Source organism: Procambarus clarkii, unplaced genomic scaffold, assembly GCF_040958095.1.
Source record: "Procambarus clarkii isolate CNS0578487 unplaced genomic scaffold, FALCON_Pclarkii_2.0 HiC_scaffold_107, whole genome shotgun sequence".
Classification (NCBI taxonomy): Eukaryota; Metazoa; Arthropoda; class Malacostraca; order Decapoda; family Cambaridae; genus Procambarus; species Procambarus clarkii.
Window position 1 is genome coordinate 1,373,872 of NW_027189140.1, and position 25,914 is coordinate 1,399,785.

Sequence of the window (25,914 nt, forward strand, 5' to 3'; positions counted from 1 at the left end):
GGCCACTTGTGCATAAGTGAGTTGCATATCTTTCTTGCACTGTTCTATTCCCTGTGTAACTTCCTCCATCTGTGCTGACAAAAGCTGTTTCTCCTGTTGAATTTCCTTCCCTAACCTATTGTAGTTATTTATGTTTAAATTTACTTTAACTTCTTCCAAAGCTATTTTTAAGAGTTTATTTTCTTCTTCCATGGCTTTGCAATTTGTTTCCAATTGAATCTTATCCTTGCGCAAGTCTTTCACTAAACCCTCAAGACATAAAACTTTGCTATTCAAATGGTTATTACTTTCTTTCAATTTACTAATTATTTCTACATGAGAGTTCACTATAGTATCTAAATTTACCAACTTGTTATGTAGACTGCTAATATCAATGCTTTCTTCATTGAATCTCTCAAAATCAAGCTCTGTTTTGTTTTTCCCCTTGCCAGTGGCCATCTTGAATGATCTTCTCTGCACTGTAAACACTAGGGCAACTTTTTCTCATCCGATTTTTCACTTCCCTTAGCACTTTCCTGTTATCTCACCTATTTTTCAAGAGCACTATACCTTTATGTTCTCTGGGACACCACTCACTACCATCAACCTGTACTACAATACTTAGGATTGTTGAAATATGCTGGAGCTCCTCTGCTCAAGTGTTGACCCTAGGGGTGTCACCTTTTTCATGGGTGTTTGAATGCTCTACAAGCCATGCTGCCCCCGCCGATACTGAATTCCCATCAACAAGTCGTGCAGCTTCTGCTGGCAACGAATGCTCTACAAACCATGCTGCACCCACCGATGCTGAATTCCCATTGACAGGTCGTGGAGCATTTGCCGGCAACGAATGTCCTACAAGTCATGTTGCACCCGCCATATAGACAAGTCGTGGAGCATCCGCTAACAACATAAAATATAATTGAAAGGCAAATAAATTAGTGTAAAAAGTGTTGATAGATTACAGTATTGTAAGTGTTAATGATTGATTAAGTCTTGACAAAAAGATACTGTATAGTTTAAATATACAGTAGAAATAATTTTAGTTGTGAAGTAGAATTAGAACTCTTGTGAATTAGTAGTAAGCCTAGCTGTTGTGTGAAGTGAATGCCTGAAAATAAGTGTACATACTGTATGTACCCTGTATACAATATAAACAATATAAAACTGTACTGAACAATATTAAACAAGCGCTGCAGAGGATGACGTAATCTTAACACCTTCGTAATCTTCAGCTTCATTAAAAGTCAATTTACAAATTTTATTATAGTATTACAACATAGTTTTTTTTCAACAAAAGCTACATATTAGTCTCTGCAAATGTATATTCTATCATTAGCAGAGAAAAGGTGAGCTCAATATATTTCGTCTTTGCTAGCTCTCAGTGACAAGGCTTGATCGCCATTGTATGGCCTGGCAGCCACAGCCTGTGTCGTAACATTAACAATACATTACCTGCACTGTTCAGGGTAAAACAAAATGCATCTCTAAAATTTTATTGAGAAAATATTAACAATCACTGATTGATACATGAAATATTTTGCAATACAAAGGAATGAACCAATTTTTCCCACCCATCTGGATTTGATCAGAACGTGTTCACACATCCATGCAGCAGCCAACAGCTGGCTTAATCGTCGGCATGGCACTAAATTGGAACGCAATTACACAATTAACTATTTAATTTTAGTTATACGGTATAAAATATATCCAACCTGAAAGTTACTTGAAAAATTACCCGACCAGACTTAACTTCAGAAATACCGGAGCTCCGGAAATAACAACCAGGGTACAGCCCCATTTAGGCCGTTAAATTGAGACACGCCAACAACACGGCTACCTAAGAAGGGACAGAAAGAAAAGGAAGGACCGCCAAAAAAAACCCAAAGGAGGAGATGGAACGTCTGCCGTACAGAAAAGCATCCCAACACCAGCAAGCCTGCCAGGATATCAGTGACGACAGTCCCGAAGAGCGAATTTAGAGAAGGGACACAGAGAGACCGTGAAAATGCCACTAGTCTAGTACCCGAACCAAGGAGTACGAGCCATGAGGATATGACCACCATAGTTAAGATCCCCAAAGGGAGGAACAAAAGAGAGAAGACTGACCACGAGACCCCAGAGGCACATGCACCAGGGGACACCAGTGGAATGAGAGCCCAAATGAGCTCAATAGACAAGTGAAAAGTGGGACCAAAAAGCCAGAGCACAACTCCCGCAAACACAACTAGGGAAGTACAACTAGGTAAGCACCGTACAGAGACTCCAATGTACATGGAAGGGTGAAGCCGGTCACTGCAAGACGGGCAAGGAAGGAGTGACCCAGAGAAGACCATGAAAAACAGTGTCATGACCCTCCCTAGCAACCATTCACCCAGACAAACAAGTAAGGCTCCAGGAAGAAGCACGGAAGGGCCAACAAAATTCCACAACCAATCCCCAACACACATCCACAGCATGAAAACTGCTGCAAAACATTACCTCAGAACACCCAGATAGGAACACTCACCTCATAACACATACCCCCACCACTGTAACTAGTAACCTCGTGGAGGTAGGGCCCATATCTGGACTCAAGCATGGGCTGGACATGCATATGAGTGGGACTGGATGGGTAGAAACAGGAGCTGCCTCATATGGCCCAATAGGCCTGCTGCAGTCACCAGTGTTCAAATATTCGTACATCCATCTCCAAGACTCGCTAACCAGCGCCTGGCCAAAAGGGAAGCCAGACCGCATAAACTCACCTGCAGAAGATAGGCACGAACGTGTCACGACACAACATAGCCAAGAAGAGTCTGGGATCACCACCAGTGAAAGAAGGCAGAGCCACCCAGGCAGGAGAAGAAGGTAGAGACGAAGGAGAAGCCCAACACCCATACATAGGTAAAACCTCGCGTCCGCCCCATAGCAGCAATCCAGAACATTCCTAGGAGCTACCGGGCCTGGACTGGAGAATGGAGAAGCACGAAGTGAAGTAATTGAGAGAAAAAGCGGCGCAAAACCCCAGCTCACGTGCACACCGCCTGTATCAAAACAAACAAGGCGCATGCACAGCAGGGATGACAATCCCATATGAGAGTACACAGGGCAGCCGCCATCCGTAGTCAAAAAGAGCAGGAAGGAGTGAAAAGAAACATTGCACAGCCACCCATTTGGGCTACAAAGAGCCCAACCAGGCTACAAGAAGCCCAATCTGGCATCCCTGTGCAGTGCAGGACAGTCCATGGAGAAGGACCAAGCCCCAGAAAGGACTGGAAGGCGTCAGACATTCCAAAAACATGGTAAGCAGCAAAACCTTCTCGATCCTTCGAGAACAAATTAGCAAGCGTGAAGCACGAAGGCACTGAAGGCAAAGTCACACCCAAGACCAAAAGTCATGCAGACCCACAAGAAAAGGGGAACAGGACTGTGAAGGCCTGTCCCAAGAAGGGTGGAGAACGCACCCACCGACAGGACAGACCTGATGGATCCACGGGACAAGGAACCGATCCTGGGGAGGGGCTGACTCCCAAAAACATGTACGGAGAGAGGAGAGAAAAAACCCACTCCTCGTGACCACAAGCCCTGCCCAGAGGGTAGAAAAACCCAGGTGGGGTCTAAACGTCGGCCCTTCACCAGCCCCGGGAACCCATAAGGCAGGTCCTGGGGTCGAGCCGTTCCTCCAAAGCCCCAGCCTTACAAGAAAAGCCCGAGCAACCGGACAAGTACTAAGGAAGGGAGCCCACTGGCAGACTCATACAACACAGCTGGAGGAACAGGCTCGAATGCCCCCGTTGCTACCCCGGAAGGGGCAAATTCCCGAGACCGCCTGAGTCTCAAGACAATAATAGGGAAAGACAAGGGGGCGCGGAAGAAACAAAACCGAAGCATCCAACACCCCCAAGCTCCATCACATCAACCAAAACGGGGCAGCCCAGGGGCTCCCAGGGAACAAACGACCGAGTGCATTGCAACACTGAAACTCACTGTGGAACGCCTGTGCTGCCTGCACCAGCATAGTCAGCATAAGACTGGGTAATCAAGCCACAAACAAGGAACAAAACTCGCAGGGCTCTGGACCGAAGGTGACACTGACCCCACAGGTAGCAGACGGAAGCAAAACAGTGAGAGTCACCCTGAGACAAGGGGGTACAGAGCAACCTTCGAACTCGCACAAAGCATGGGGGGACTCTGAGGCCACATCCATTGGACCCACGTGCTCCCTCGGGGTTTCTCAGGGTCCTGAGCGTTTACCTACAGGAACTCTCGCCCAGGTAATCCCAGGCAGGGTACTGCTAACCGGAGCCCAAAACTACCAAACAACTGTCTAATGCTGAACCCCAGGGACGTGTACACTCACGGGGACCAAGCAGGGGGCACCACCAGAAGAGAACCGTGCACTGATGAGGCACAAAAAGGGGGCAAGCAAGCAGACCCCCCTACAAGGCAAAAAGAAAAAGAAAAAGAAAACCCCACTAGAGGACAATGTACCCCAAGGAACAGAGCCAGCAGCCGTAAGTGGTAAAAGCAAGCTGCGCAGTACCCTGCGCCCCACCAGTGCAAACTGCCTCTTACCCTAAGGTAAACCAGGAAGACAGAACCCGTAAGCGCCCAAAGGGCAGTCGAAAACCAAGCAGGAATATGGCCTAACAGAGGCAGACCCCAAGGAACTTGTGGAAGGCAACCCAAAGCCCTAAGGGCAGTACTTACAGGGCACCGAGGGATGGAAACCCTAGGCACATGCAGCCGAGTACTGGAGAATCACTCCCGGCTCATGCACCACCTAGAAGACAGTCACCACACACTAGGTACAGTGTTGAAACAACCACTGGAGCCAGAGCACATGACCTCAGCCTTTAGCATCAGCCTTAGAACTGAAAGGTGGATAGCCGGCATGAGGGGTCTGGGGCTCCCCCTTCCCCTGCGCAGACAGCGGCGCGGCGACATGTGATGTCATGATCGTTTGCTCGTTTCTTTTAGGGAAGTTTTATCCACTTGTTCAGCTTTGGGTAGCAATAATTTCACCAGAATAGGGGTTTGTTTTGGGATGCTTACCTTTTTGGGTGCCTGACCCGGGTGATGGCAGACACAATGCTTCCAACCACTCGGGGGTTTCTATAGGCCATTGCACCCCATGCCACTATGAGGGGGCCAGGTTCTGGCTCGTGGTCCTCGGTAGGCCTACAGAACTCCATACACATGACTGATGCCAAAGTCTGACATTAGCATATCAGCCTAGTAAGCTCCGGGGAGCCGATGGGGCTTCCCCAAGAAAAATCTTCAATATGGCATTTGAAATATGCACCAAATTCAGACAACAAAATTTACAACTCAAAACGTTTAGTGTTTTATGAAAAATCCATCCTAATCGAATTGTAGAACAGACAGCAGCACACACTATATGTAAAAATGGTGAGAATCAGTCAGAAACTGAATTTTTTGCAGCTGATTCAATGTTAAAACTCTAGTTTTAGAGATAATTGAAGTTAAAGTTATCGATAATGTATAAGGTAGTTCTAATTCATTAATTTACTTGTATGTTTTAATAAATATTGTTTGGCATTCGTACTCGAATATGTGAAATTTATAGGTCAATATGTGTTGAAATGAATTTAAGAAAAAATAACCACCCAAGAAACTAAATACAGTATAGGGATAATTATAATAATTATAATGATTTAGGGGATAAATTTAGGGTATACTCTATTAAGTCAAAAAGCCCTAATCTGGTCCTTAATCATCAAAACAATCTAAAGAAACAAGGAAAATAGAGTTTGAAATCTGTGAAAAAATATGCCTATAAAAATTCAGTCCCAAGTTCTGGTACTTACTACTGATTTATTTGTTGACCAATTTAATTCATTCTTAACATAGTTAACCCTTGTGTTGCTCAGGGCTATTTGGCCATTGTCACCCAAAGGCGCATAACAAACAAAAAATGATTTTTTCTTCTAAATCCGTTAATTTGTGTTCTCTGATCATGGGAAAAATAGTAATAAAATCGTAAGTGGCATATTTTGCCTGCTATAGGGTGGGGAAGTGTGGCAAAAAACAGGCGCTGACTCATCATGCATCCCAGATGTTCTGCTCTACCCCAGCTGTCAGGCAGAAGTGGCCACAAAGAGATAAATACCTAATTATTTAAATGTCTCTGATTGATTTTTCTTTGTTTTTTTTTTGCTGTAATATTATTCAATAGTGTGTAGTGTGATATATTTATATAACAAAATGTGTGAATCATAGCTGTACTCAAAATTATGGTGTGCATATTGTTGTGTAACATATGTTTGTTATGTTGTTGGGTAGATTAGATACACAGTGTTTAGTGAGTTTCATATTTATTTAGTAGTCCTGGATACAGCAGTTTCATAGACGTTGAGATGGAGCTTGGAGCAGAGCAGAGAGCCGAGTGTTGCCGGAGTCGCTGAGCTCTATGTGGGAGAGTGTTGTAGCTCGATGCGGTCTTAGTCTGCTGCCTGTTCTGTGTCGAAGCTGTAGCATCTTGGAGATGATTAGAACTACATACCCCGAGTGCTACATTCTTGACTGGAAATTGTACTGTTGTCTATTCTCATATCGCTTCCTTATATTTAGTGACTACCCCTCACCTTTCTCTACTACGATAGGAGGATGTGAGAACTGTTACCTGTAATTAGGGATAGGATTATAGCTTGTGTAGTTAGTGCTAATTAGTTACGCCATTAAGATAAATGAAATAATGGAGCAAGTATAAGTATTACTCACTACAGGACTCCCCCTGCCAGGGAACGAAAGAAAAGCAATACAACAAAATATACGAGGCTACTGTTCCTTGGGTCACCTGTGGATCATGTAGTCTGGTACCAAAAGATGCAGGCAGTGTGTAGACAAGTTCGGTGTAGCAGGAGAGAAGAATGTGCTTGATTGTTGCATCCTTGGGTTGCTGGTGGAGCATTTAGATCCGGGGCGGATGGGCTCGGGCACCAGAACAATAGGAGGTAATGTAGGCACGTAGGTAGGACAACGAGGGAATCACTGCTAGAGCTGAATTGTCCTGGAGGCAACGAAGAATCAGAAATGCAAGCTGTAAGTCCTGTACTGCGCAAGGTGCTTGAGTCGGCAGAGTACCAGAATGCAGTGAATGTGTAGATGAATCTGATGACAGAGCAGCTGTCGTGGGCATCCCTGTAGGACAAGCAGTGCCCTAGCAGCGACTGAGAGTCGGCAGGACAGGCTGTAGATCCTACATGATGTAATCATTGATGAGGCTGTCAGATGAGTAACGATCGTGGAGCAGCAAGCCGTAGCAGACGAAAATGCAGAGATGATCGCGATGAACATCATAGCTGTGGCAAGGGTGTTGGCAGCGTTCCATGACAGGTGGCTGTGGTCCACAGCAAGCAGTAGCAGTAGAGGTCCAGTGAGAGTCCATGTTGTAGTCTGTTGTGGCTGGGTATCGTCGAAACCCAGTGATCAATCGATTGATCGATTATAGATTCAATTACTGTATTATGTTCATCAAACAATGAACAAATACTTTGTCGGTTATTGCACTATAAACACAGGTTATATATAAGTATCTACATGTTTTCTTCACCATAACGAACCACTAAGTTGGTATTATGAGTCAAAAAGCAATGGAGTGACCGCCACACACCAGCCAGCCACTCGCTGCCACTCACTACCTCAACACCTCACTCGCCCATATTCTCCACCCACCATACTGTTTTTGCTTTTATTCACTATATACAGACATTATATATAAGTATCTACATGTTTTGTTCACAACTGTACAAATAAGCTGATATAGTTAGTTCAGGCACTAAGAGACGTCCCTACACACAGTCAGCCAGCGGCTGCCTCCCTCACACATTCAAGGTCAGACGCACTAAAATTTCTCCCCCAACAATACAGTTTGTGGTGTTATTACCCTATATACACACATTATATATAAGTATTTACATGTTTTGTTCACGATAACTGTTCAACTAAGCCGGTATAGTGCCCAAAGAGCATAGTGGCCACCCCTATCAACATGACAAATCATGCAGATGTCGCCATCTCCCTCACCAAAATGGCATCTCCCCCACACTCGTTTTGCTGTTATTACACTGTATATACACGTTATATATAAGTATCTACATTTGTGTTCACCATAACGAACCATTAAGTTGGTATGCTGAGTGGCAGTGGCAGCACGCCACTGGCTGTCACTTCCTCCCTCCCTCACCTGACTCGACACCATTCTCCTCCCACTATACTGTTTTTGCTTTTATATACAGACGTTATAAGTATCTTCATGTTTTGTTCACCATAGCGAACAACTAAGCTGGTATAGTGAATCCAGACAATAAAAGGTAGTCACATAGAGTCAGCAGACAACCCTACCTCCCTCCTCACCAATTACTTCTCCCACTAAAGCGCTAATTATCACAACAATCCTGCTATTAACAGAATCCTGGTCATTTTTACCACAGTCAGGGGTCTTCTGTAATACTATCATCGCTAAATAATAGCATGAACATATATATCATGGCATTTTTAGGCGATGCTGTGGTCACAAGCTGAACAGCAATGCTGTGAGCTCATGCTGTGTGCAGGCTTGGTGGCTCAATCAGTACTGAGGCCCTAATACCAGGGAATGTGGCCCACGATTTAAAAAAAAAAATGGCGTCTGTTTACAAGAGCCCTGATGAAGGTAATTACCTAAGTGTAGTTACAGGATGAGAGCTACGCTCGTGGTGTCCCGTCTACACATCACTCTGTTATATAATGCTTTGAAGGTACTGACGGTTTTGGCCTCCACCACCTTCTCACCTAACTTGATCAATTTTATCGATTCCTGTTACTATTTTGTACATAGTGATCATATTGCCTCTGTTTCTTCTATCTTCTAGTTTTTGCATATTTTAGGTGTGATGAACCCCTGTGTATCTGCGGACCATTTAAATCTTGCGTAGTACTCCATCGTGTCATCAACCCGTTCTCACACAAGACAGCACATATATGACTTAATGCTTAAAGTCAATATGTTGAATATGAATTAGTAAATATGTGATATATTCCCAGTTACTTTTTTTACCAAGGTCCAAACTCTTCCTCACGTACCAATTTACGTGTCACAGTACCCGTCCGTCAACATAGATAGCAGAATATTCGTGATTGGTTCAATTATAAGGAAAATTGTAGTTTTCAGGTCCCACATGGGTTGTGAAATTTACCTACTGTTGTCCATGCTCTTATAATATTACAGATCAGCTATATCCTATTGAAGGCTCGTAGTTTTGTTTTGAGAAATATTAGTTGTTCTTAGTAAATTATAATAAGCACGATAAATTATTACATAGAATAACAGTGCTTCACCAATCAATATTATATACCATAGTTTGGCTTTAAAAATCTTTAAAGAATGTTTTGTAGGAACGCTAACAGAAAACGATGTTACATTTGAATGTCTATGGGGTAAACTACTGCAAACAGGACGGTATTGTGTCTACTATACCAACTATAGCTAGGATGAGTATATTGTCACCTACCGCCTGTTAGGTGGGAAAGGGGTCCAATACCACCCACAGGATGGGTATGAGGGTCACATCCACCCACAGGATGAGTATGGGGATCACATCCACCCACAGGAAGGGTATGGGGTCCAATACCACCCACAGGATGAGTATGGCGTCCACTACAACCCACAGCATGGGTATGGGGCTCCAACCACCCATAGAATGGGTATGGGGCTCCAACCACAAATAAAATGGGTATAGGGTCCAATAACACCCACTGGATGTTTAAGGCGTCCATTGCCGCGCGTCGAGCTCGAAAACCGCAGCATTCATCTCAGAACCATGCCTATTTCACACAGATTCCTTAATAAACGTAAGAGTTTTATATGTCACAAGAAAGATAGAAATATAAGCTTCATTCTAAATACCTTACCATGGGCATATTTAAATTTAAAGCGAAGATACGTGTACTTTTATAATAGCCGAGCTTTAACCCCGGACAGATTGATCGACCGAGCAACTCTCTCTCAGAACAATGTTTATTTCACGTGAATTCGTTAATAAACATATATGTTTTATATGTCTCAAGAAAGGCAGACATATAAGCTTCACTTTAAACACTTTACCATAGACATATTTAAAGTTCTAATGAAGATACATGTATTTTAAAAATTACGGAGCTCCCACCCCGTACAGACTGAACGACAGAGCAACTCTCTCTCAGATCAATGTTTATTTCACGTAAATTCGTTAATAAACACAAATGTTTTATATGTCTTAAGCAAGATAGAAATAAGAGCTTCATTTTCAATACATTACAATAGACATATTTATAGCTCAAGTGAAGATACATATGTTTTTATAGTAGCGCTCAGTAGCTTGTCGGGCATGGAGTGCAGACGCCTACGCACTTGCCGATATATTGTATAATTATCAAAGATACGCTAATAAAGCCTAAAATCTTATATGCCTCCAGAAAGACCGAGATATGAACATTATTATGATTTCACCAAATGAAATATATCATGTTCGAGAACAAAGATATATCAATTTTAAATTAAGTTTCGACTCTTGCTCGGGCGAGAGAGAGGGAGCGACTCTCGCCCCATCTATTGGAGATTCTGTCCACTAAAGACCCAAAGCTACTCAAACCCTCCTAGCATTATTTAAGTAATGAAGTAATATGGTATATTTACTATAATGTGGGTGCTGAATGCAGAACATGAGAAAACATATATTTACTCCAAACTAATATAATTTCATTAAGAAATAAGTAAATAAGTAGCATCAAAGGAAGTCGACGGTCCGAGCGTCAATGTTGTGGAACGACTTATCCAAGATATATCGTTGTTTGGAAAGTGTTTGTTGGCATATCCAGTTGTCGCACTTCTCTGCACAAATTATCACAAATTTAAATTATAATGTTAACAAGTAGAATACGTATTTTTAATAAAATCTAACATAGCTAGCCAGAAAACATTTAACATTTATTAAAAAAATATATGTTTGGAAGTTAAATCGACTTCATAGGACAATAGTGTTGTTATATATACTCGTTATTCGTTGACATGCGTTCGCTACTTAAACTACCATGTACTGTACTTATGTAAAATCTCCCATGTCTCTTCGCTCATCTCACCGAACCCTACAGGCTCTGTGATATATTGCTTAATTAATTGAGATTCACAAATAAAGCTTATAATTGTATATGTTATCAAAAAGGCAGAGCTTATTTTAGTTCATTTATTATGCACCCCATACCCATCCTATGGGCGATAGTGGAGTGTTACAGAGGCGCATAATGGGCTCAGGGACTGAGCCCCACAATTCATATAGCCAAGGAAGTTATAATCTTGATAAGCTAGTTACAAAAGTCAATGCACATTGTCACATCAACAATGGGCTCGAGACCGACCACAAGTACAGTTTATAATTTAAGCAACTGACATATATGGAGGGCTAGTGTCACAATTGATTTGTTTATCCTACACATAACTCCCTCTCCCCCATCCAATGGGCAGCGGTGGATAGGTTACAATCAAGTCGTTTTTTGCGTTTTATTCAGAGATTAGATCTTATTGGGTGAGGAAAGATATTCATATTTTAAAGAAGGCTTCTTGGCTGATGCTCTCCATTGACGGAAAATATACAACCTTTTGAAAATCAATGTTAGTTTGATCTAGATATTGTAATTAACGAAAGTATTTATGTCATCTGAAAGGTAGAAATATAGGCTACATCTAAAATCCTTTGTCATAAATATAACTGAAGTGAAAACGAAGATATATGCGTTTTGATAGTTACTTGATGGCTAGCTCTGAGAGTGTGAAGCCCTGCACACCAGCCAATAAATTGTATAATTAGTTTCCATATATTTTAATTAATCTTAAAAATCTATATGTCAGAAGAAAGGAAGATGTAGCCGTTAATGTGACAACATTTAAAAATATATATATCTTAAGTTAAATAAATAATATCACCTTATCGCCGGTGTCCGGACACATAAAAATTACCTAGGTATCAGTATCCAGCCAGGCGGGGATCACAGGCTGCACAATACTGATAAATTATGTAATGCACTACTTGTGGTCCATCTCGAACCCATTTATGATGTGACGACTTATAGTGAATTTTGTAACTAGCTCATCAAGATTGTAACTTGCTTAGCTAAATGATATGTGGGGTTCGGTCCATTCATTTTCTTTCTTTATTATGCACCCCATAATACACATCCCGTGGGCGGTGGTGTAAAGGATTACAGAGGCACATAATCGGTTCAGGAACTGAACCCTCTAGTTCGTTTAGCTAAGCAAATAACAATCTTTTGACGCTAGTTACAAAATTATTAATGTACACATACTTATACATACATGTACATATTCATACGTATACATATATACATACACATACATATTTAATCACCACCACAAATACACACATCAGTAATCTTTTGTGTCACAAGTGATTCAACAAGAGGCTCACAACAGTCACTATACAAGGCACTTTACATTTATGAGGAGTCGCACAGTTACTAGTCTTGCTGCACACCCACCCAACTGGGCGGCAGCTTTACAGTCATGTGCTCCACACCCACCCAACTGGGCGGCAGCTTTACAGTCATGTGCTCCACACCCACCCAACTGGGCGGCAGCTTTACAGTCATGTACTCCACACCCACCCAACTGGGCGGCAGCTTTACAGTCATGTGCTCCACACCCACCCAACTGGGCGGCAGCTTTACAGTCATGTGTTCCACACCCACCCAACTGGGCGGCAGCTTTACAGTCATGTGCTCCACACCCACCCAACTGGGCGGCAGCTTTACAGTCATGTGCTCCACACCCACCCAACTGGGCGGCAGCTTTACAGTCATGTACTCCACACCCACCCAACTGGGCGGCAGCTTTACAGTCATGTGCTCCACACCCAGCCAACTGGGCGGCAGCTTTACAGTCATGTGCTCCACACCCACCCAACTGGGCGGCTGCTTTACAGTCATGTGCTCCACACCCACCCAACTGGGCGGCTGCTTTACAGTCATGTGCTCCACACCCACCCAACTGGGCGGCAGCTTTACAGTCATGTGCTCCACACCCAGCCAACTGGGCGGCTGCTTTACAGTCATGTGCTCCACACCCACCCAACTGGGCGGCTGCTTTGCAGTCATGTGCTCCACACCCACCCAACTGGGCGGCAGCTTTACAGTCATGTGCTCCACACCCACCCAACTGGGCGGCAGCTTTACAGTCATGTGTATGCATTACCTACAGTAAGCAAATTTTGGATACTTCGCTAAGATTTCGGGCAGCACATCATTATGAATGAAGTACTTACACATTTCATGGACACTATTGATGTTGTTATCTTTAAATTCCGCTATTTTTCACATTCCATTATATAATGACTCAAAGTATGCGAATAGTTCTGCTGACAGAGTTTACATTTAGTCAAATCTAGATCATCAGATGTTACAAACTTCCAGAGGTACTTGTAGCTGAGCCTAAACCTAGCAGTGGTAACATCTAGAAGTCTGCTAACATTATTGGATGACCCATAGACGAGCGATTCATCAAAGTTTATACAATATTGTGAAATTGAGAGTCAGTGTAGTAACATAAATTGGTAAATAATAAATATTGTAAGTTAAGAATCTGATGCATGTGTGTGTGTTGGGGGGGGGGGCGGGGGTTATACCCTTGGTAAGCGAGAGTGGAAAGTAACCTTAGACGTACTGCGGTCAATGTGGGGGGGGGGGGGGGGGAGGGGGAGGGAGGGTGGGAGAGTCAAATCCACCCTCCAACATCTGGGCATAGTACCACCAGCCTCCACAACACTCCATCAGCCTCCAGCTGATGCTTGTAGATGCCTCATCTAACCTCACTTATGTCACACATTAACCTACAGTTCCTGTGATATTTAAACTCCTCATCACAGTGGCGTCTCACCAATATAAACTGTATTGGATTTTGTCCCGAAATAGTTATATGCTGACTGGACGTGTATGTATGTATGTATGTATGTATGTATGTATGTATGTATGTATGTATGTATGTATGTATGTATGTATGTATGTATGTATGTACGCATGTATGTATGTATGTATGTATGTATGTATGTATGTATGTATGTATGTATGTATGTATGTATGTATGTATGTATGTATGCATGTGTGTATGTATGTATTCCCAATCACGTTAAAGACTCCCCCTCTATCATCCAGTTAAAGAGAAAAACAACTATGTACTAAATAATCAACTCCTTGTAACTTTAATTATGCTGACCTTCCTATCTGTATTCAGACTGAGCCTACCATCATTATAGGTGATTATAACGCTAGCCATAGGAATATTGGTAATTCGCAGTTCAGTAATCGTAACGGCAACCAACTGGTGTCACTATTAGGTAGCCACGATGATGCACAGATTGTGGGTGACCTTGAACCAACGCATATCTATGGAGGTATTCTTGATCTATGTCTCGGTGTCAACGTCTCCCACACCGTGTGCGCCTCGTCAATAGTGCCAGTTATGGCGTCTGATCATCTGGCCATATTAGCCACTGTAAGCATTGGAAGCTCTATCCTCCCTGGTGGAGTGTTCAAGCGGAAGAGGCTGGCTGTGCCCATCGATCAACGAGACAATCTTGTTGCTCATGTGTCAGATTGGTGCAGTTCATCTGAGCCTTCATCAGTTGAAGATTTTAACAATGAGCTCACAGGTACTATCGAGCAGTTTATAGAATCACTTGATTCATCGTCCAGGCCACGTAACCCAAATTACACTGGTCATAGCACTTATGCTTATTATAATGATTCTAAATTGCATGCACTAAAACGCACTGCCAGAATAATTGGACTAGCTTGTAGAAGGACCCGCACTGCTGAAATGCTTCGGCTCTTTCAAGCGGCTCTGGCTAAGGCCAGGGAACGTATGGCGGAGCTGAGGCAGACAGACTGGGAAACTTTTGTCCGTGGTCTCAATTCTCACACGCCACTAAGTCGGGCATGGAAGGATATCAACAAGATCAAAGGGAAAAATGCTGCAGAGATCTCGTACCCTAATCCTCTGCACAGAGCAAATGAGCTTGTTGATGCTTGGGCCACGACTTCCAGCTTTGACAGTCTTCCTCTACCCTCACAGAATGAATTAAATAATAGATATACTGATAGGGCAAGGTTCCTTGACTTCTTGCTTCATCAAGAGGATGACTGTGACATGCTTTTTACTGAATACAAACTAGATTCTGCTCTACATAAAGGCAAAGCTACATCACCCGGGGAGGATGGAGTTACTTACGGCATACTGCATATGCTTCTGCTAGTTCCAAGGAATACCTTTCTTCAATTGTATAATATGAGCTATGTAACTGGGGAGCTTCCTAAGTCATGAACCAACAGTGTTATTATTCCCATTCCTAAACCTCACCAGCCGAGTGCTTTATGCCCAGTCTCCCTCACTAGTTGTCTCTATAAGTGTCTTGAGAAGATGGTTCTCAACCGTCTCCTTTACAAAATTAATAATATGTTGTCTCCCCAGATATATGGCTTTATGCATGGAAAGAGTGTACATCACTGTATTACCACATTCCTCACCCTGCATACTGATAGGTCATATACCACTTTCCTAGATCTTAAGTCAGCCTTTGACATTGCTAACCCACACGTCATTATGAAAGAACTTGCTAAAATGAATGTTGGAATGTTAATGTTAAAAATAGTTCAAACTGAAATAAATATATAACACTGTACGGTACAGTTGTGTTTAATTATGTTTTGCGATTCCTATGGAAAAGGTATTTGTGCACCAAGTACTACAAGGTCATTATGAGATATGCTGAATGTTGTCAATATACCATCTGAATACGCTTCACTTTGCGTTAATCATTGGACGTCCTAATGATTAAGGTCCCCAAAAGGACTTAATCAGACCTCAGTGGATAATTTTACTCTCCCCCCCCCCCCCCCCCCCCCTCCCTCCCTCCCTCCCTCCCTCCCTCCCTCCCTCCCTCCCTCCCTCCCTCCCTCCCTCCCTCCCTCCCTCCCTCCCTCCCTCCCTCCCTCCCTCCCTCCCTCCCTCCCTCCCTCCCTCCCTCCCTCCCTCCCTCCCTCCCTCCCTCCCTCCCTCCCTCCCTCCCTCCCTCCCTCCCTCCCTCCCTCCCTCCCTCCCTCCCTCCCTCCCTCCCTCCCTCCCTCCCTCCCTCCCTCCCTCCCTCCCTCCCTCCCTCCCTCCCTCCCTCCCTCCCTCCCTCCCTCCCTCCCTCCCTCCCTCCCTCCCTCCCTCCCTCCCTCCCTCCCTCCCTCCCTCCCTCCCTCCCTCCCTCCCTCCCTCCCTCCCTCCCTCCCTCCCTCCCTCCCTCCCTCCCTCCCTCCCTCCCTCCCTCCCTCTCTCTCTCTCTCTCTCTCTCTCTCTCCCTCTCTCTCTCCCTCTCTCTCTCCCTCTCTCTCTCTCTCTCTCTCTCTCTCTCTCTCTCTCTCTCTCTCTCTCTCTCTCCCTCCCTCCCTCCCTCCCTCCCTCCCTCCCTCTCTCCCTCTCTCCCTCTCTCCCTCTCTCTCTCTCTCTCTCTCTCTCTCTCTCTCTCTCTCTCTCTCTCTCTCTCTCTCTCTCTCTCTCTCTCTCTCTCTCTCATAAGGGGACACATAAGGGGATGCTCTCTCAGAGCATCCCCTTATGTGTTGTATGTGGGTGCTGAAGTTCAGTCTCTTGTCTATGTATAGGTGAAGGAACTTTCCATAATTGTTATTGCTAATGTTTACTTGTAATACTGGGTATACATCCGGTGTTCTTACCCTCGACCGCGGCGAGGGTAAGCCGTGGCCGTATGGTCTGAAACCCACAAATATTTACAATGGGGGGTGGGGGGGGATAACATTTCCTCTTCAAGCACGCGCACACAAATGAACTATGTTACTTAACTGGAAGCACTCGTACAACATAATTTACACGATTTCTCAGGATAATTATACTTCTTACCAGCATATATACAGCATAGTACCTAGGAGGTTCTCTTCAATGATATCTAAGATAATTAAAAGAACCCAAGCAAACCACTGTGGAAATGTGCAGGACAAACATATCAATTGTGACACTAGCTCTCCACTTATGGCATTTGCTTAATTTAGAAACTGTACTTGAGGTCGATCTCGAACCCATGTTGTTGATGTGACGATGTGTTATGAATTTTGTGGCTAGCTCCTCATTGTAACTTGCTTAGATAAATAAATTGTGTGTTCAGTCCCTGAACCCATTATGTGATAAATTAACTAAACTAAAAACTATAGTCTGGCGACGAAGCCTGAACTGCATAATGTAAATAGGGATTAACCAGAAAAAGATATAGGTGAAGAATAACATCAGGTAACTGCGTTAATTACAATATTAGATCAAACTAACATTGATTTTCAAAAGGTTGTAGATTTTCCATCAATGGAGAGCATCAGCCAAGAAGCCTTCTTTAAAATATGAATATCTTTCCTCACCCAATAAGATCTAATCTCTGAATAAAACGCAAAAAACGATTTGATTGTAACCTATCCACCGCTGCCCATTGGATGGGGGAGAGGGGGTTATGTGTAGGATAAACAAATCAATTGTGACACTAGCCCTCCATATATGTCAGTTGCTTAAATTATAAACTGTACTTGTGGTCGGTCTCGAGCCCATTGTTGATGTGACAATGTGCATTGACTTTTGTAACTAGCTTATCAAGATTATAACTTCCTTGGCTATATGAATTGTGGGGCTCAGTCCCTGAGCCCATTATGCGCCTCTGTAACACTCCACTATCGCCCATAGGATGGGTATGGGGTGCATAATAAATGAACTAAAATAAGCTCTGCCTTTTTGATAACATATACAATTATAAGCTTTATTTGTGAATCTCAATTAATTAAGCAATATATCACAGAGCCTGTAGGGTTCGGTGAGATGAGCGAAGAGACATGGGAGATTTTACATAAGTACAGTACATGGTAGTTTAAGTAGCGAACGCATGTCAACGAATAACGAGTATATATAACAACACTATTGTCCTATGAAGTCGATTTAACTTCCAAACATATATTTTTTTAATAAATGTTAAATGTTTTCTGGCTAGCTATGTTAGATTTTATTAAAAATACGTATTCTACTTGTTAACATTATAATTTAAATTTGTGATAATTTGTGCAGAGAAGTGCGACAACTGGATATGCCAACAAACACTTTCCAAACAACGATATATCTTGGATAAGTCGTTCCACAACATTGTCGCTTGGACCGTCGACTTCCTTTGATGCTACTTATTTACTTATTTCTTAATGAAATTATATTAGTTTGGAGTAAATATATGTTTTCTCATGTTCTGCATTCAGCACCCACATTATAGTAAATATACCATATTACTTCATTACTTAAATAATGCTAGGAGGGTTTGAGTAGCTTTGGGTCTTTAGTGGACAGAATCTCCAATAGATGGGGCGAGAGTCGCTCCCTCTCTCTCGCCCGAGCAAGAGTCGAAACTTAATTTAAAATTGATATATCTTTGTTCTCGAACATGATATATTTCATTTGGTGAAATCATAATAATGTTCATATCTCGGTCTTTCTGGAGGCATATAAGATTTTAGGCTTTATTAGCGTATCTTTGATAATTATACGATATATCGGCAAGTGCGTAGGCGTCTGCACTCCATGCCCGACAAGCTACTGAGCGCTACTATAAAAACATATGTATCTTCACTTGAGCTATAAATATGTCTATTGTAATGTATTGAAAATGAAGCTCTTATTTCTATCTTGCTTAAGACATATAAAACATTTGTGTTTATTAACGAATTTACGTGAAATAAACATTGATCTGAGAGATAGTTGCTCTGTCGTTCAGTCTGTACGGGGTGGGAGCTCCGTAATTTTTAAAATACATGTATCTTCATTAGAACTTTAAATATGTCTATGGTAAAGTGTTTAAAGTGAAGCTTATATGTCTGCCTTTCTTGAGACATATAAAACATATATGTTTATTAACGAATTCACGTGAAATAAACATTGTTCTGAGAGAGAGTTGCTCGGTCGATCAATCTGTCCGGGGTTAAAGCTCGGCTATTATAAAAGTACACGTATCTTCGCTTTAAATTTAAATATGCCCATGGTAAGGTATTTAGAATGAAGCTTATATTTCTATCTTTCTTGTGACATATAAAACTCTTACGTTTATTAAGGAATCTGTGTGAAATAGGCATGGTTCTGAGATGAATGCTGCGGTTTTCGAGCTCGACGCGCGGCAATGGACGCCTTAAACATCCAGTGGGTGTTATTGGACCCTATACCCATTTTATTTGTGGTTGGAGCCCCATACCCATTCTATGGGTGGTTGGAGCCCCATACCCATGCTGTGGGTTGTAGTGGACGCCATACTCATCCTGTGGGTGGTATTGGACCCCATACCCTTCCTGTGGGTGGATGTGATCCCCATACTCATCCTGTGGGTGGATGTGACCCTCATACCCATCCTGTGGGTGGTATTGGACCCCTTTCCCACCTAACAGGCGGTAGGTGACAATATACCCATCCTAGCTATAGTTGGTATAGTAGACACAATACTGTCCTGTTTGCAGTAGTTTACCCCATAGACATTCAAATATAACATCGTTTTCTGTTAGCGTTCCTACAAAACATTCTTTAAAGATTTTTAAAGCCAAACTATGGTATATAATATTGATTGGTGAAGCACTGTTATTCTATGTAATAATTTATAGTGCTTATTATAATTTACTAAGAACAACTAATATTTCTCAAAACAAAACTACGAGCCTTCAATAGGATATAGCTGATCTGTAATATTATAAGAGCATGGACAACAGTAGGTAAATTTCACAACCCATGTGGGACCTGAAAACTACAATTTTCCTTATAATTGAACCAATCACGAATATTCTGCTATCTATGTTGACGGACGGGTACTGTGACACGTAAATTGGTACGTGAGGAAGAGTTTGGACCTTGGTAAAAAAAGTAACTGGGAATATATCACATATTTACTAATTCATATTCAACATATTGACTTTAAGCATTAAGTCATATATGTGCTGTCTTGTGTGAGAACGGGTTGCGTGTCATATGACGCGATGTGCAATTTATTACAAGTTACTCAACCCTTCATATGACGTGTTGCGCAGTTTAACCACTTAACTGCGCCAGCCGAGTATTCTCGGTCGGTGGGAAACTGCGCCAACCAAGAAAACTCTTTTTGATTGTTTCGTACCCATTCTAAATGTGTGCACGGTTGGTTGTGTATGAAATGGACTCTTAGGACCTCCAGTGAGAGGCAGCCATCTTGGAAAAAATTTCCAAAATACCCTAAGGCTGCTGGCTGGGTTAGTACTGAGTGGGCAACCATGGGTGGCGCACGCACCTCAGGCTCCGAAACACCTGAATGTGTTTGTGTGCGACATGGTGTTGAAAGATCGCGCTGTCAGTGAAATTCAAACCTTATTGTTTGAAGAACATAAGGGTCATAATATTGGTGAAGCTAGGCACAATAAGGACCTAACACAAAGGTCGGATGCAAGTGATACAACACTTATGAGGACGATACAGAGAGAGTGTCCAGCTGTAGTTCTGAGCGCCACCCTTGCCCACCTATGCTATCCCCAATTTATTTAGATGATTCATAGATGAATAATTTTCTGCGTTCAGTGATGATGCATCTAATACAAGTAGCATAGATGAACAGTGTTTGCATCTTCCATGGTGATGTTTTCAATAGATATTTTCAACAATAGCTGAATCTCTTCTTGACTGAGGAACACCCTTTGAGGCCGGCTGAATCTCTTCCTGTGTGGGACCTTACAAAGCAATCTTTTCAAGACTAACTTACAAATTTAACTTTTTCTGTAATCTTTTCAAGACTACCTTACATTTTACAAGCTTGGCTACATACCACCTACAGGTACTAATGCCAAGGGTGAATGTGAGTGCGTTATTTGCAAGCACGCAGAACGAAGAAACAGGAAGCGAAAATTTATCTGTACCTGGTGCAACAGGAGCGAAGTCGCGCTGTGCACCATGGACTACTTCGTTGATTATTACTCACTTCCGAAGTACTGAGTGTGTAATACAATGTGTTACTGTGTAGTGTGTGAACCTGTACATATTATAATTTTAATGAATTTTTAACAAGCAATATTGTGACAATAAACATTTATTGTGGACACATTACTGACACATGTATCACAGTTCCATGGAACATTATGAACATTCTACTGTATACATATTGTAAAGGACACAAATATGCATCATATATGATAAAAAAAACAAATAAAAGTGCATTGGAAATACATAGAACAAATAATTGAAAATATATTTGTCGCCACACCCGGTGCTTGAATGGCCCGCGCGACCGTGTCTGGGCGATTCACCCACGGGCGACCAGCCCTTGATGACGTCCGGCGCATCTTCTCCACATCCCCACAGCCAAAGTAAGTGGAATTTGGTATTTATTTTTACATAGACATGTTCAGGGAAGGGAATTTATCATTTTATGAAGAAAAAATATTTTTAAGAACACTATATTTCATGCGCACAGGGAATTTCATAATTAACTCGGCGCAGCACGGTGGTTAAGCCAGATCCAGTAACAAATTTCTCTCAAATATTGGATTTATATCATATATATTTTTGGGTTATATATTTAGTTTAACAACATTATTAGGATAATAAGAGCTATAAAAATACTTATTTTCGAAATGATTTATTGATTTTATTATTTCAAGGCCGTAGGTCACTGAACTGTGGTGACGAATTCAAACGAAAAGCACATGGTGCTGTATGCACAAGGAATAGACCAGTTCACCCACGCTCGAGTTATTTTGAAAACTACAGCCAATAACAAATAATTCCTCAAATAGCAGCTGTCTATCATTTTACAGTATATTTTTTGTTTTAGTTAGTTTAGAAATATAATTAGGATAATAAAGAGCTACTAAACACTGGTTTTAGAAATGATTCTGAAATGATCTGAAACTTTCCAAGTCATGGGTCACTGAATTATGACGACACAGACGTCATAAACCAAGTGAGGTTTACAGTACAGTATTCCCTTATCTGTCCACCCTCACTCATTTTGTTTCATCACAGAAAATGTCTACAAGAAGATTTCAACACATGTAACTAGCTATTCATGCTTCAGCCTTTAAATTAATTTACGAAGAAAAGTGGGCCACAAATCAGTGAACGAAAATCATGCAAACTCAGTCGCTAACTTGTGTGAACCACTCTGGCTGGTGTTTGGTTAATATATTTTACTTATTGTGTGGGCATGATGGCTGAGTGGACAGTGCTTGGGATTCATAGTCCTAAGGTTCAGGGTTTGATCCATGGCAGAGGTGGAAACCAATGGGCAGAGTTTCTTTAACCCTGATGCACTTTTTTTTTTTTTTTTTTTTTAACAGTTATATTCCTGCGTGGGCCGTAAGCCTCTGGCTGGCCCACTAAGTGTTGCTTGTTTCTGTTTTACTTGGGCAGAGTATGAGTATTAATGACTCGTATGGTCGCTTCAGTAAGATTTTGCCATATGTGTTTAACAACTTCTTCTGCTCTGTTGAATCTAAGTTGAAATCTTAATGGGTTTGTAACTGTGCACTGTGTTAAATAATGTTCCAGTGGTCTGTCGCTTGCTGCACCTGTTCACCTAGCAGTAAATAGGTACCTGGGAGTTAGACAGCTGCTACAGGCTTCTTCCTGAGGATGTGTAACAAAAAGGAGGGACGCTAAGCCCCGAAATCATCTCAAGATAGCATCAAGAAGATGTTCGTAAGCAAATCCGCACATCCCCGCTTCGGCGAGGGGAGGCAGTTATCAAGGGAAAGCATCAGAGTCAGAGCAGAGTTAGGAACATAATATCTGATTTTGGAGAGTATACCAACGGTTTTAGAGACTTTCCTAGTTATGTGTTGAATGTGGGTGCTGAAGTTGAGTCTCTTGTCTAGGAATAGGCCAAAAAACTTGCCATCATTTTTATTACTGATGTTAGTGTTGTCTATCTGTAGCTGAATTGCATTTGATGATTTGCTTCCAAATAAGATGTAGTAGGTCTTTTCTATGTTTAATGTTAGTTTGTTAATTGACATCCATAAGTGGACTTTTTTTAATTCTTCATTCACAACATTATTTAGTGTATGTGGGTTGGGATCTGAATAGATAAGGGTAGTATCATCAGCAAACAATATAGCTTTAAGAATATTAGAGACATTAGGCAGATCATTGATATATATAAGAAATAGAAGAGGTCCTAAGATGCTGCCCTGTGGCATTCCAACGGTAATTGGTAGAGTGGAAAAAGCTGTATCATTGATGGTTACATATTGGCGTCTGTCACTAAGATAGGATCGGATGTAGTCAAGGGCAAGACCTTGGATTCCATAATGCTGGAGTTTAAGTAAGAGGTAGTTGTGATTAACAGTATCAAAGGCTTTTCTTAGGTACATGAAGAGTCCAATCGGAAACTCATTTTTGTCAGGGGCTGAGTAGATTACGTCAAGGAGACTAATGATTGCATCATTGTTGCTCTTTTGGACCGGAAGCCAAACTGGCAGGGGCTGAGTATGTCGAATTTTACGAGGTAGGAATAGAGCTGTTTGTTGATAATTTTTTCAAATATTTTTGATAGAATGGGTAGGTTTGATATTGGTCTGTAATTGTTTATGTCCGCCGGATTGCCTCCTTTATGGACTGGCGTTACTCTTGCTATTTTAAGGATATCAGGGAAGGTATGACACACTATAGATTTGTTGAACAGTAGAGCTATGGGTTATCTTGAGTTATCTTGAGATGATTTCGGGGCTTTTAGTGTCCCCGCGGCCCGGTCCTCGACCAGGCCTCCACCCCCAGGAAGCAGCCCGTGACAGCTGACTAACACCCAGGTACCTATTTTACTGCTAGGTAACAGGGGCATAGGGTGAAAGAAACTCTGCACATTGTTTCCGTCCGGCGCCTGGGATCGAACCCAGGACCACAAGTCCCGCGTGCTGTCCGCTTGGCCGACCAGCTGGGGCAAGGGCATGGGAGGCGCTCTTGTATACAATGGACAGAATTTCACTGGTGTTCCCTGCCTTGGTTTTTGGAGAGTGTATGATGGACACAACATCTGCCGGGCTGATTGGTGAAATGAGGAGAGAGTTTGGATAGCTGCCTGAGAGATATGTGTTAATATGTGTCCGAGTCTGTGGGATTTTACTGGCAAGATTAGCACCAACTGATGAAAAGAAGCTATTAAATTCATTTGCCATTTCTAAACCAGTTGACGGTGTATACCCATCCTTATAAAGTTTTATTTGGTTACGTGAGTGTTGTTTAGTTCCTAAGATACTAGAGATTGTTTTCCATGTGCTTTTCATGTTGCCTTTTGCTTCATTGAATCTATTCACATATGAAAGTTTTGCCTTTCTTATGATACTGGTAAGCATTGATGAGTACCTTTTAGCTACTTCCTTTGAAACTAGGCCAATCCTAAGTTTCTTTTCATATTCTTGTTTCTTGTTGATTGAGTTGAAAATGCCACTTGTGAGCCATGGATTGTTTAATCTTTTGTCAGTTACTTGCTTGGTAAGAAGGGGACAATGAAGGTTGTAGAGGCTTAGAGTTTTGGAGAGGAAGAGATTAGTTAATGAATTTATATCCTGTGTATTATTGAATTCAGAATCCCAGTTAATATTGTGAAGTGCATTTGTAAGATTGCCTAAAGCTGATACACTGTGTAACGTAAATGAAAGTTTCTTGCTTTTTGGTGGAGTTATATCCATGTTCGCTATGAGAAAGGTAGGATAGTGGTCAGTTGTTCTGTCGTAGATTATACCAGATACAAGGGGAGCTGTTATGTTTGTCCATATGTGATCCAAGGTAGTGGCAGATGTTTGAGTGACTCGGGTAGGTTTGGTGATTGTGGGGATTAGCATACAGGAGTTCATGCTGTTAAGGAAATATATAACCTCGGCTCAGGACGCCCCTGACGGGTCGCTCTGAGTCGTTGTCGATAGGAAGTGCTGTGAGTAACGCATTTATATCGTCAAAATGTTTACCAAGTGATCTAACATTTTGGTTGTAAACTGATAAACAGGTGCTATTTTGGAGTTTGTTTTTAGCCTGGTGTGCTGTGAAATACTTGCAATAATGATGATCAATGTGCTGGTTGGTGTAGATATGAGACAGAAGATTTTGATCAGGATCAATATCAGTGTGCATGGAAATGCAGAGGGATCACGATACAAAATGCACGATATAGCAAAACACAAGAATAGAAGCAAATACACATAAAATACTAACAAATTAGAAGTAAAATAAAGATTAATAGATAGCCAGGAAGGACACAGAAGTTAGATAAAATAAAAAATCAAAAATCAGTAAAGACTGACAATATAAGTGTAAAATAAAAATATGAAAAATAATAATTATAAAGTAAAATGATCTTAAAGATAATTAGCTTAGTAATGGTTAATTAAAATCCTATAATTAGTTTTAACCTAAGAAAACAAAGTGAGCTCAAATAGATAATTCCCCCCAAAAAACCAGCGTTGAATGTAATGAAACGCTATTTTCTGGGCGAGTCCCGTCGGCTCCCCAGAGCTATCCCAGTCTGATATGCTTATGTCAGACTTTCGCATCAGTCATGTGTATGGAGTTCTTAGGCCTACCGGGGACCACGGCCAGAACCGGGCCCCCTCAGAGAGGCAAGGGGAGCAAAGGCCTATAGAAGCCCCCGTGTGGTTGGAAGCATTCTATGTCTGCCATCGACCGGAACAGGCACCCAGAAAGGTAAGCGCCTCAAAACAAACCCCTATTCTGGTTAAAATTGCTACCAAAAGCCGAACTAGTGGATAGAACTCTCCAACCGAAAACAAGCAAACTAGTGTGACATCACACACCGCCGCACCGCTGTCTGCGCAGCTCCCCCCTCTCCGGGAGGAGGAAGGGGGAGCCCCAGACCCCCCACGCTGGCTACC

General features: G+C 42.2%; 1 protein-coding gene across 3 annotated transcripts in view; it reads right to left on the bottom strand.

Moving 5' to 3' along the window:
* The window catches only part of LOC123761195 (mediator of RNA polymerase II transcription subunit 15-like), a 134,866-nt gene extending 130,024 nt beyond the window's left edge, over positions 1-4,842 (bottom strand). For 2 of the 3 annotated variants that reach the window (XM_069320220.1, XM_069320219.1), the window contains exon 1: positions 782-877. In XM_069320220.1, coding sequence (XP_069176321.1) covers positions 782-845 — 64 coding nt within the window. In that variant the 5' untranslated portion in view covers positions 846-877. Of the gene's footprint in view, positions 1-781; positions 878-4,671 lie in introns of those variants that run through there. The other variant, XM_069320222.1, reaches the window with a different exon arrangement.
* Between the last annotated feature and the right edge of the window lie 21,072 nt (positions 4,843-25,914).